Source organism: Hyperolius riggenbachi, chromosome 3 (genome assembly GCF_040937935.1).
Source record: "Hyperolius riggenbachi isolate aHypRig1 chromosome 3, aHypRig1.pri, whole genome shotgun sequence".
In the NCBI taxonomy this organism is placed as follows: domain Eukaryota; kingdom Metazoa; phylum Chordata; class Amphibia; order Anura; family Hyperoliidae; genus Hyperolius; species Hyperolius riggenbachi.
In genome coordinates this window covers 85,804,860-85,817,077 of record NC_090648.1, presented here as the reverse complement: position 1 = coordinate 85,817,077, position 12,218 = coordinate 85,804,860, and the positions used below count along the sequence as shown (strand labels likewise).

Here is a 12,218-nt window from a genome sequence, read left to right as displayed (position 1 = left end):
GCTGGCAAGAGCAGGATTACTAGTGCATGATCCTTACCCTCCAATGCCAGTAGCAAAACCGGCTCCACCATCCGTTCTGCTCCACTGACTCACATATAAGCCAAGACAAGGGGGCAACTTCTCAACACATTTTTTTGTGCTGAAAAATTAGGCTTATACGCGAGTATATACAGTACTTAGATTTTTTTGCAAACATAAATAACTGTCAATATGATGCTTTAATTGAAACAAGACCTCCAAATAGGGTCTTGGGAGGATGTTAGCTGATTTATGACAAATAGATAAGACCCTTTGGGGTTGATTCACTATAGCTCCCCTTAATGCATGCTTAGCATGCCTTATCAGAGTTAACATGCCTTTTCAGAGTTAGCGTGCCTTATCAGAATAGCATAGAGTGTGCTAAGAACTTATGCCTGCTAATTGGTAATGACGAGAGCTCCACTCATCCTGCCCTGAGCCCCCGCGGGTCCAATCACTTTAAGTGACATTATCCCTGCACTGTCATTGGCCCAATAGGCTGCCTGTCAAGTTTCCTGTCAAAACTTCTTGCTTTTACTGATGCTTTAAATCAATTAGAAGATCCATTAGAAATTTCTGTCAGATTGTAGTCGCAGTATCGTAATATTGTATTGACTGGAAGAAGTATTCACATTATTTTACAAATTAACAATTTTTCAGCGACTGCAAAGAAAAATTATAATTTTGTATATACTTTTTGATATCATGTCATGTTGTCCAGTATCAGTGTTATAAAAGTATTCAATGTGGAGCTTTTAACCCCATCTGTAAAATGTAACAGGACTGAAAAATGACATACAGTACATATCAGTGACATAGCTAAGGAGCTGTGGGCCCCGATGCGGTCGCAACCTCTGCAACCCCTATTGCTACGCCCCTGGTACACATATAGACTGTGATTTTACTGTACAGTCACTGTGCTTTACTGCTGAGCTCACCCCAGTGGATATCAGTCTGCTCAGACTGCTGACTCTTCATGGCCTATCTTTTATCTCAACAGTTGTTCAGCAGGGACATTGGATGCATGCCTAATAGAATCAGAAAGAATGTACAAACCCAAATAAGGAAACAGGCTGTGAAAATAAGACTTAATAATGCAAAGTAAAAGGGCATCCAAATCACATTGGAATTTACTTTCGGATGAACCATACAATAAAAACTACAAATATGCACTTTGTAAGGGCTCTTTCACACAGACGGCCAAACTCCGCAGAGCCTCCTCTCTTTCCTAGCTAAATCCAGCTGTCTGCTCACATCCCCACCGCAATCAGTCAGCTACCAGTGATCAGGGAGGAGTGGTTTCAACTTAATTAATAGCAGATATTTTTCATTTACAGAAATTACAACATTTTTTTAAAAACCCTTTCATGTGCAGATAATGTAAAATAAATGCATGAAAAATCATGTTAATAAAGAAAGTTATCAAAAAACAAAACAACTAAAATTATAAATGCCACATATATTTCCAGTAATTACTAGCAAATAGCAATACAAAGGCTTTTTTTCATCTTTTCATGTTTTATGTGAATAAAATGTGACATTTATAGTGAACAGTTTTCACTATGGAGAACTGTATCCAGCACATCCAGCACAGAGACAGTCCTAACTGGCTGTAATCCTGTGAGTAAAATGTATTCAGAAAGATATGAAGCAGAAATATAACTTCAAATGTGTGTAATTAGCATCCTTTGTCTCTCTCTCTCTCTCTCTGCCTCGCAGTGTTAACAGTTTACAGCCAGGGAGATCTCATTCTGAATGGGGGGGGGGGGGGGAGGAGGGGCATCCAGGTAAAGAAAAAGTCGAGGTCCTTATTTTCAGGTCATTCTCTGTATCTAAAATTCCCTCAGCTGTTCTCATATGATCTGTGAGAAAGCAGGCAGGGCACAAACAAACAGTAAATCATTCCTCTGTGAACAGTGACAGAAAAGTTTAACCTAGCTGCATGGTATAGCTCTAGCCTCTAGTCTAATGCCAACACAAATTGTTACAGACAGCTGATAAAGAATGCATTTTTTCACATGAAGAGATGAGATGAGAGTCCTCTGAACAGCTTTCTAGAATTTCTGGCTAAAAGCTCTATAGATTTGTGGGGTTTAGAGAAGAACAGTTTCTTATACTTATGCCACACCATAACATTACTATTGTGTATTTATATAGCACTAACATTCTGCAACACTTCACAGAGTACATGTCACTTAGGGCCCTTTCACATGGGTAGCTGAATTGTGCGCTCAGTGAGCAGTTACTGAGCAGCAGAGAGCTGTTACCAGGCAGCAGCAAACAGTTGCCAGGCAGCAGCAAGCTGTTGTGAGATTTTGAGAGGCTTTTCCCTGCCTATCAACTGCTTGTGTGAAAGAGGCCTAACTGTCCTCAGAGGAGATCACAGTTCAGTTCCTACCATAGTCATAATCTAATGCCCTTCCATATCATTACAATGTATTTATACAGCTCTGACATCATCCACAGCACTTCACAGAGTACATACTCATGTCACTGGCGGTCAAAGAAACTCACAATCTGTTACCTACTATAGTGATTTATTTATTTTTTTTGGGGGGGGGGGGGGGGGAGGAGGCATTAATGTACTAGTACATTTTGGGGATGTGGCACACAGTTACAGTGCCCATAAAGTAGCCACAGAGAACATAGAAACTCCAGGCTGGGATTTGAACCCAGAGCTCTAGTTCTAGAAGGTGACAATGTTATTCAGTACATCACTATTTCTGACCTGGACTGTATTAATCCGTTAATTATTGTTATCTCCAAAGCTATGTATAAATCATATAGTTCAGTCTTATATTCCAAGTCCCAACCTCCCGTGGCTCATGTGTCCTCCCAACAGGTGTGTAACTAGGAGGGAGCGTCCCTTGCGATTGGAAGGGTGCCCAGAGGCCCCAACTACTAACCTTCCCTTTCTCCGATACTCCAGAACAGGTGGTTTTCTAGCTACACTTGTCATGAGTATGAAGATATTGATGGCCACGCTTTTTTTATGAACCATAAAATATGACCCCCCCAGGCTGTGAGGGTCACCAAGAAGAGGCAAAGGAAGGGCTGTGAACAGCGAGAGGCCCCATCAAAGTTTTGCCCATGATTTGTAGTTATGCCCCTGACTCTTAATGTCCCTTTGGACTGCAAGCTCATTGGCAGAGCCTTGTTTCTTTTGCTGTATATACTGACTGTCCCATTTCTTGTATGTATTCTAAGTACAAGATGTGCTACGTAACCGTGCTGTACCCATATTGCCCTTGTGGGTCCATGTTATTTACTTTGCGCTTCATAATCCACCAATAATAAAGTCATTGGCCTGTGCCTGTAATTTGAAGTAGGCATCTTCTGCTGTATCTGTATTTAGCTGCGTATGTGATTTATGCACTTCCTCTCTCTAGCGCTTCTCGCGGCCTGCGAAAGCGGAAACATGACAGGTGGCAAGATAGCGGGCATTTTATACAGGCCCGCTAAGGGTTAATGAAGGCCACGGCGGAGACGTGTGACATGCTGTGTCTGTGTCTGGATGGGGTAAGCTTATCAGAGCGCACACACGTGTTCGGACAGGATGGGGTGAGGAGAGGAGATGCTCTTCAGGAAGTTGCAGTAGAAGGAGTTGAAAATGCTCTTTGTAAAGCAGTGACAGGACTCAACAGGAGTTTTTTTTTAAGATAATGGGTTAATGAAGCAACACTGTGGGGTAAGGGCCAGGAAGTGTGACACTGCGGAAGTCAAGAGGTCTAAGACTATATGTGTTTGTGCAGCTAACACAAATCGTCCTTATATACCATACATCCACATGACTTATTACATCAGCAATGCTTCCAGGCTAATTCCAGTGACAGGAATGGAACAGTGCAGCTCTCAGTGTGACCAGACTGAAATCCAGTAGCCTGTTTGTTATTTTACTGTCATTTTTTTTCATTAGATTCTACTGTTCTCATCTTAAAGTAAACCTGTAAGGATGAAAACTGCCCCTGGTGGGTACTTACCTTGGGAGGGGGAAGCCTCTGGATCCTAATGAGGCTTGCCTGTCCTCTTCTGCCTCGGGTATCCAGCGCTGGCAGCCCCTGAACATCACACACAGCAGTTTATTTATCTGCGCTGCTGTGCAGGTGCAATACAAGCTTCTCCTCGGGCTCCAGCACAAATAACCAAGCCCAATCGGGTCTGCTCTACGGCGCAGTACAGCAGACCCAATTGGGCTTGGTTATTGCTGCTGGAACCCGAGGAGAAGCTTGTATTGCACCTGCACAGCAGCGCAGATTGTAAATATTATTGGGCACCACCGACAAGTTTACCGGTGGATTTTTGGGGGGCTGCCAGCGCTGGTTCGCCAAGGCTGAAGAGGACAGGGAAGCCTCATTAGGATTCATAGGCTTCCCCCTCCCAAGGGAAGTACCACATAGGGGCACTTTTTTCATTACAGCTTTACTTTAAAACTGTAAAGCAACCTGTGTGTTGAGCCCTGCAAGATAAAACTCCGATAACAACCGCCTCTGCTGAGAATCCTGCATGTGAACAGTAGCCTCTGACTCTCCTGGACCAGAGACTCGCCTGGCGGATTGGTTTGGGCTAGCGGCCGAGAGAATTGTTCTCCCCACTCACTCGGTCCCTTCTGACACCACACTAGCCCCGCTCCATCGGCCCTTCACTCCCCCCTCCCCTGCATAACAACAGAACACGCTGCTAGCCTGCAGGCTAGCGATGCATCTGTACAGCCTTGTCCTGGCAATGCCACCCATGGAATCAACTGGCGATTCACACCAGGTGACATGCCCCATACCAGGGCAGTTTCTAGGCTAAATTACACCCAGGGCGAGGGTGTAAACATTGCACCCCTTCCCCCCCCCCCACCCCCGTGGACTCGCAAACCCTTACTCTTTAGGGACATTAACACAGCCACAGGTCACAAGTAGATCTGCCTACTTTACCAGTGACCAGCCTCATCTAGGAGAGGAAGCAGGGACCAGGAAAACACACAGGCGGGGAGAGCCTGGAAAGCCGACTCCTGCATGGGCACCGCGCACTAATAGCCTGCAGTACCGCTACAGGACATCAGTTGTCATCACGCGGGGGTGATGTGATGATGGCAGGCAGGCAGCCCAGGAGGAGTCAAGGAAGGTGATTGCGCTGGTAATCTTCCATTTAGCTGCACCGCGCGTCACCAGCTCCCTAGTGGTTATGTCTTTCTACCTGCGCCCCCTTCTTCTAATGGCCGCTCTGCGCCCATGGCGGTCGCTTTGCCCGCACTGCCCAAGAAACGGCCCTGCGCCATACCGGTGTACGAGGCTTTTACGCTCTCTCTGGACCTGCATGCTCTATCATAGCTTAGAACAAGTAGGTCAGAGGAACACACCCTTGTACTTTTATCTCTTTTATTTGTATTTAGAATTGTTATGAGGGCGTAATTTGAACCTCGCGAGTCCCCCAACAAAACTATACCGGACTGGCTTTCCAGCGGACCCTCCTTCGGTAGCCAGCCCTGACCTCAGCTTGTTTACAGACTACGATATCCATGGCCTCCTTAACCTCAGCTTGCTTTCCAACTAAAATCCGCAGCCTGTCTTGATCTTAGGTTGCCTGCATTGACCTAATGCTGGGAATACACGGTTCGTTTTTGCCTTCGTTTAAACCTTCGATTCGTTCGGTAAACGAATCGAGTGTTGAAAACGTATGTGAAAATAGTCATAATCTCATTATAGTTTCGATTAATAGACCCCAAAAACGAACGACTAGTGATCGAACATGTTTGATATTATCTCTCTTTATCCATCTGCCATTGGTAGGCTTGATGGCTGTTCAGATCGATTATATATTCGTTTATGCTAGTCCGTCCCTGTAAAAAGGGATTTTCGTTTCGTTTCTTTGCAGCCTTCGATCGTTGGAAAAACGAAACCATCAGAATCGAAAAAAAAAACGAAACCGTGGGTGGTGATATTAACCGTATGACCGATTATTTCGGGATCGAAAAGGACAAAAGGCACAATCGAAACGAAGGTTTAAACGAAGGCAAAAACGAACCGTGTATTCCCTGTGTACTGACTAGATACCTGCCTCCTAACAACCATCAGTCTCTGGACTGCTGGTCTCATCAAGTTGAGCCCTTAACAGATCTGCAACTACATGTAATGGGAAATCATTCAGACCCCAACACACATGTACCAAAAGGAAATCTAATATCTAATGACCTCACTAGATAAAAGTATGTACAGTATATCCTTGTATGAAAGGATGCCTGATGTGACATTGGCCCTGATTCACTAAATGGGGATAAAATAAATGATAAAGACAGTCATAAGTACCAGATTATTACACGCATTTGGCTTTATTTTCTATGGCGTCTCCAGGGATCTCCAAGCCTTTCCAGACGATCTGTCAGTTCTGCACTGTTTTTTATTTATTTTTAATTGTATGGTATCAGTGGGTAACATATTGCAGCCTACGCAGGCTTGTAGCAGCTATCAGAATCAGAAACATTTTATTCCCCAGAATTGGGTTTGGCACATAGCAGGACACAAGGAGATAGGACACACAATATACAGCAGAGTAAACATAATATACAGTGCACAGTATACAGCAGTGAACGCAAGATACATTGGGGACGCAGGGACTCAAACTACAGTTTGTGGATAACAATGACCATTGACCATAACTTTGGGCTGAAGCAAAGGGGCACTGGGGAGGAGGGTGTGAAGAGAGTTCAGGAGGTTGACAGCTGAGGGGAAAATAACTGTTTCCATGCCTTGAGTTCTGGTGGAGATGGCCCAAAACATCCGGCCCAATGGTAGCTGGCTGAAGAAGCGGTGGCCTTGATGTGTGGGATCGCTAGCTATCCTTAAAGCTTGTGAGTGCAGTCTAGAGTTGTAGAGAAGGTCCAGTGAGGGGAGAAGTTTCCCAATGATTTCCCAGAGGACAGATTAATTAGTAGCAGAATAGAAGTTTGCCAGAAGCTCCTGGGTCAAACTGAACTTCTGCAGTTGGCAAAGGAGGAATAGTCCCTGCTGTGCTTTTCTCTTGGTAGAGGTGGTGTTGGGCTTCCAGCTCAGGTCATTGGAGTTGGTTGTCCCCAGGAGGTGGACACAGTACCCTAGTGACTCTCTTCAAACTCTTAACCTACAAAGCTCTCCATCATCTCTCTCACCTTTACATCTCCTCACTATTTTCCATATGCCAACCCAATCGCAATCTCAGATCTACACATGACCTTCTTTTGTCCTCCTCTAGAATCATCTCCTTGCGTTCACTTATGCAAGATTCCTCACGTGCTTCACCCCTCCTCTGGAATGCCCTTCCACAACACATCCGTCACTCTCCAACCTTTAATATCTTCTTCTTACTTTGTACAGTGCCAGAGAATATGTAGGCGCTTTATAAATCAATAATAATAGTAATAATAATTTTACAAGCTTACCAAATCTGTGTAGTAGAAGGGTAAACCGAGTGAGTATACTTTGAATGAATGCTTTATGTAGTCCCTCATATTACATAGAAGTGGTAAGATTGGACAACCTTTAATAAAGCAGACCTTGGATCTACTGTATATAGAGAATTTTGTTTTGGCATCATTTCGTAAAAACTCAACTTCTAAGAGCAGGGCTATTTTGAGATCCTTCTTGTTAGAGGTTCTCATTATAGACAGCCCAGTACTATTTAAGTTGTGCCCATTCTGGACCTGAAAATTAATCTTTATTTCCTTCAATTATTACCATATGTTCCACTCCTTGTAAGCCTGCTTCCCACACACTCTCTCCCCTCCGGTGATTTCATGGGAAACTGTAGCAGAACGTATCGGAATAGGGATCCTGCCGCATTTGTACTAGTTCAGTAGACTGAGGCCTCGTTTCCCACTGTGTGTAAATTTTAATTGGGTTTGTGAAGATTTCCATAAATGCATATTAATGATAGAGTTATGGACTCGTTTCCATTACACACAAAGTTTTGTGTTTGTATTGCGTGAAGAACTGACAGCCTGCTGCATTATTTTGCATGGCTCACATGTGTGTCCAAATCACGCATAATGATTCTCAATGACTCCTGGGAAATGCAAAAATTTCCATATGTTTTACATAGGAGTCCTTCTCTGTGGAGTGAGATGTTATATGTTGATGTATTGCTAGGCAGGACATGAAATTGCATGCAAAAAATGTGCAGGAAAAATGCATGAAAAGGCAAGCATTCTTCTTTTGTGTGGGAACACTCAAATGCAAGCACAGTGGCGTAATGTTTAGCGCTCCCGCCTTGCAGCCCTGGGTCCCTGGTTCCAATCCCAGCCAGGTCAACATCTGCAAGGAGTTTGTATGTTCTCCCTGTGTCTGCATGGGTTTCCTTTGGTTTCCTCCCATATCCCAAAAACATACATATAAGTTAATTGGCTTCCCCCTAAATTGGCCCAGGACTACGATACATCCAAAGACACAGGACTATGGTAGGGACTAGATTGTGAGCCCCTCTGAGGGACAGTTAGTGCCATGACTACTCTGTACAGCGTTACGGAATACGTCAGCCCTATATAAATACTTTAATAATGCAAATTTTTACAAGCAAAATGCAAACCTGTAGTGGAAATAAGGCCTAAGACATCTCTTGCATTGTGTTGCAAAGGCCAGTGCAGCAATAGGGGCGACCTGAGTAATTGTCCCGGGGCCTCCAAACACTGACACCCACCCCCCAGGTCTCCCCCCAACAATATAGTTAGCCCTGCACAGTTTTGGCAGCATTGTGCCTGCTTGGGCAGGTGTGTTCTTCCATTACTCTATGCACTTACAGTTTCGTCCCCGCTGGCAGCATCTTCTCAGCGACCCAGCCATTGGCATGTTATTACCTAGTAGCATGTGTCGGGTCACGGAGAGGCACCCCTGCAAGCATGAAGACAGGAGAGCACGAAGGAATGGAGGAGCACACCCGCCTGGACAGGTGAGCAACTAAGCTGCGGGAAACTGTGCAGGAGCCACAGGGACCACTATAAAGTGGCGGAGAGACCGAGGGGGCAGCAGCTGACTCCGGGGGCTGTGGGGGGGTTTCAGATATAAAGGGCCCTTAACCCTAATGCCATCTATGGAACCCTCCCCATGTTAATTTTGCCCCAGGGCCCTATTGTCTGAACTGTGTGCCATGCAATTAAATTGTAATGTTACGTTCACATTTGCACATTAGTGATGTGGTGCAGGGCCAGTGCTACCATATGGGCAAAAGGGGCAATTACCCCAGGGCCCCAGCATCCATAGGGGCCACCTAGTATCTGCCATCCACCACCCCACTAAATGGTGTGACCAGCGGTTCCCCTGTGCACTGCCCTTCACCTGCGGTCCCCCGCGCACAAGTAAAGAGGCAAGGGGACAGGCAGACACTCACCTTTTCCGAGTTCTACTTGATGCAGGTCCCATCTGTCTCCTCTGTAGTGTTGGTCCTCAAACTAAGGCCCGCAAGCCCCTGAGGCTTTTTCACCGCCCCCCCCACCCCCCCTCACAAAATGTATTACCTATAGATGCAGCCCGCTGCATCTTTAAAGAGACTCTGTAACAAAAATTGCATCCTGTTTTTTATCATCCTACAAGTTCCAAAAGCTATTCTAATGTGTTCTGGCTAACTGCAGCACTTTATACTATCACTGTCTCTGTAATAAATCAATGTATCTCTCTCTTGTCAGACTTGTCAGGCCTGTGTCTGGAAGGCTGCCAAGTTCTTCAGTGTTGTGGTTCTGCTATGAACTCCCCCTTCTAGGCTCCGTTCTGCACACTGCCTGTGTATTATTTAGATTAGTGCCTCTTCTCTCTTATATTTTACAAGCTGGATAAATCGTCCTCTGACCTAGCTGGGCTTTCACATACTGAAGAATTACAAACAAGGGCAAAGCTGTTTGCAGGAAGAAAAGAGCAGCCTGACACTTCAGTGCATGAGAGATGCAGGGGGAAAGAAACACACAATGATCTCTTGAGATTCAAAAGGAATGCTGTATACAGCCTGCTTGTGTATGGATGTATTTTCTATGTGTGGACATACTGTACATCAACCTACTTCCTGTTTTGGTGGCCATTTTGTTTGTTTACAAACAAACTTTTTAAAACTGTTTTTAACCACTTTTAATGCGACGAGGAGCGGCGAAATTGTGTCAGAGGGTAATAGGAGATGTCCCCTAACGCACTGGTATGTTTACTTTTGTGCGATTTTAACAATACAGATTCTCTTTAAATATCGGTGGCCGGTATATAGAATAGCAGTGCTGGTACCACCCATCCACAGGGAAGCCAGCGAGCAGTCATTCGCTGCTTTCCAACCCAATTCCGCATTAGGTGACATTGCTGTGCATTCGGACGACAGGTCGCTCCCTGAGTATGCTTCACTGTCTGGCGCAAAAGAGGATTTTTGCTATCTGCACATGCTGTATTGGGGGTCATACTATCTGCACATGCTGTGTTGGGGGTCATACTATCTGCACATGCTGTGTTGGGGGTCATACTATCTGCACATGCTGTGTTGGGGGTCATACTATCTGCACATGCTGTATTGGGGGTCATACTATCTGCACATGCTGTGTTGGGGGTCATACTATCTGCACATGCTGTGTTGGGGGTCATACTATCTGCACATGCTGTGTTGGGGGTCATACTATCTGCACATGCTGTATTGGGGGCATATTATTTGCACATGCTGCGTTGTGGGGCATAATATCTGCTTTGGTTAAATAGGAGAGAAAAGGGCTGCACGTGTTAACAGGTAATAGTTTACACTACCTAGCTTCAATGTAATGTTTTCTACATCATGTTATGTATACTCCGGCCCCCCATTAGTTTGAAGTATGTTGACCTGGCCCTTGACCGAAAAAGTTTGGGGACCCCTGCTCTAGAGCATAATGCGAGAAGCAGGAAGTGCTGAGAGCAGCACTACAGAGGAGACAGATGGGACCCGCATTGCCTGGAACTCGGGAAAAAAAATATTGTTTGCCTGGCCCCCCGCCTCTTTACTGCTGCGCGGGGGACAACGCGGGGAAGGGCAGTGCACAGGGGGACCTTTGGTCACATTATTTAGTTGACAGACAAGTACCTGCCTCACCTGAAAAGGTGAGTGTGTTCCTCTCCCCACTGCCTCCACAATGCTGTGGGTGAGAGGGCTACTATAATAGGGGGGGAGGGAGGGGCAAATCTGACTACTACACTGGGGGGAGCACATCTGGCTGTTAATCTGTGGGGTTGGTAGGGACACATCTGACTACAATGCTGGGAGAGGTCATACCTCCCAACTTTTTAAGGTGAGAAAGAGGGACACTTAAGCCACAACCCTGCCACACCCCTGATCACGCCCCCATCACACCCCTATTCACACATACCATAAAGATTTTATCAGAAAAATATGTTGTTTTATAATTCAAACCACACTGGACTTTTCTATCCTGGTTTATTTTCCATCATATTAACATTTTAAAATTAGTAATATATCAATTTAAAGAATGGGAATAAAGTTTAGAGTCAATCAAACACATTTTTAGTAGATATATAGTTACATAGACGAGGGACAAAGTCCTGAAAGAGGGACAAATGAGGAGGAAAGAGGGACAGGGCTCCCAAAGAGGGACAGTTGGGAGCTATGGGGGGGTGTCAGGGGGTCTCCCCAGCCCCAGGTTTCTTTTGCCCCGGGGCCTCATTGTAGCTAGAACGGCCTTACTACAGTACATTCCATCAGAATAATGCACAGCATTGTGTGATACCTGATGACATGCACAGTTACGGTTGTGGTGTAAGCATACACGATGGACCATGCTTGGAGACTTTCCCTCACAGCTGGTAAACTGTGATACAATCATTCTCCTTTGTATAACGCACAGAATGTATCTGCGATGGATTCCATGCCTTCATTTTATCAGAAAGGCGTTTGTTGTAAAGGGGAAACACTGTTCCTGCACACTCAGGATTTTGTCTTCTGAAGAACAGGAAGTCTTATTGTGTGAAACTGCAGGACAAACCAGGAAGTCACATATAGCCGATAAAATCAGCAGACAAATGCCCTTTACCTAATGGACCGTGAAACACGGATGGAATTTGTAGTTTGATGCAAAAATTCTGCCGCCCTTGGCAACCAGCAGTTCTTAGACACGTTCCCACAGCAAAGGTTTTGATGCCTTTTTCGGAGTGCACGACCCACGTTGCTCGAGAACCGTGGGTCGTGCTAATAGCGTAAATGGTGGAACATTGCTGGCGGTAGCAGGGCCGGGCCGA

General features: G+C 45.3%; 1 protein-coding gene across 4 annotated transcripts in view; it reads left to right on the top strand.

The window, feature by feature from the left end:
• Positions 1-12,218, top strand: part of LOC137562799 (serine/threonine-protein kinase N1-like) — a 157,549-nt gene that overhangs the window by 24,958 nt on the left and 120,373 nt on the right. The window contains exon 1 of one of the 4 annotated variants that reach the window (XM_068274496.1): positions 3,437-3,537. The exons of the other annotated variants lie outside the window; for them this stretch is intronic. Coding sequence (XP_068130597.1) covers positions 3,487-3,537 — 51 coding nt within the window. The 5' untranslated portion in view covers positions 3,437-3,486. Of the gene's footprint in view, positions 1-3,436; positions 3,538-12,218 lie in introns of those variants that run through there. 4 annotated transcript variants of the gene reach the window in all.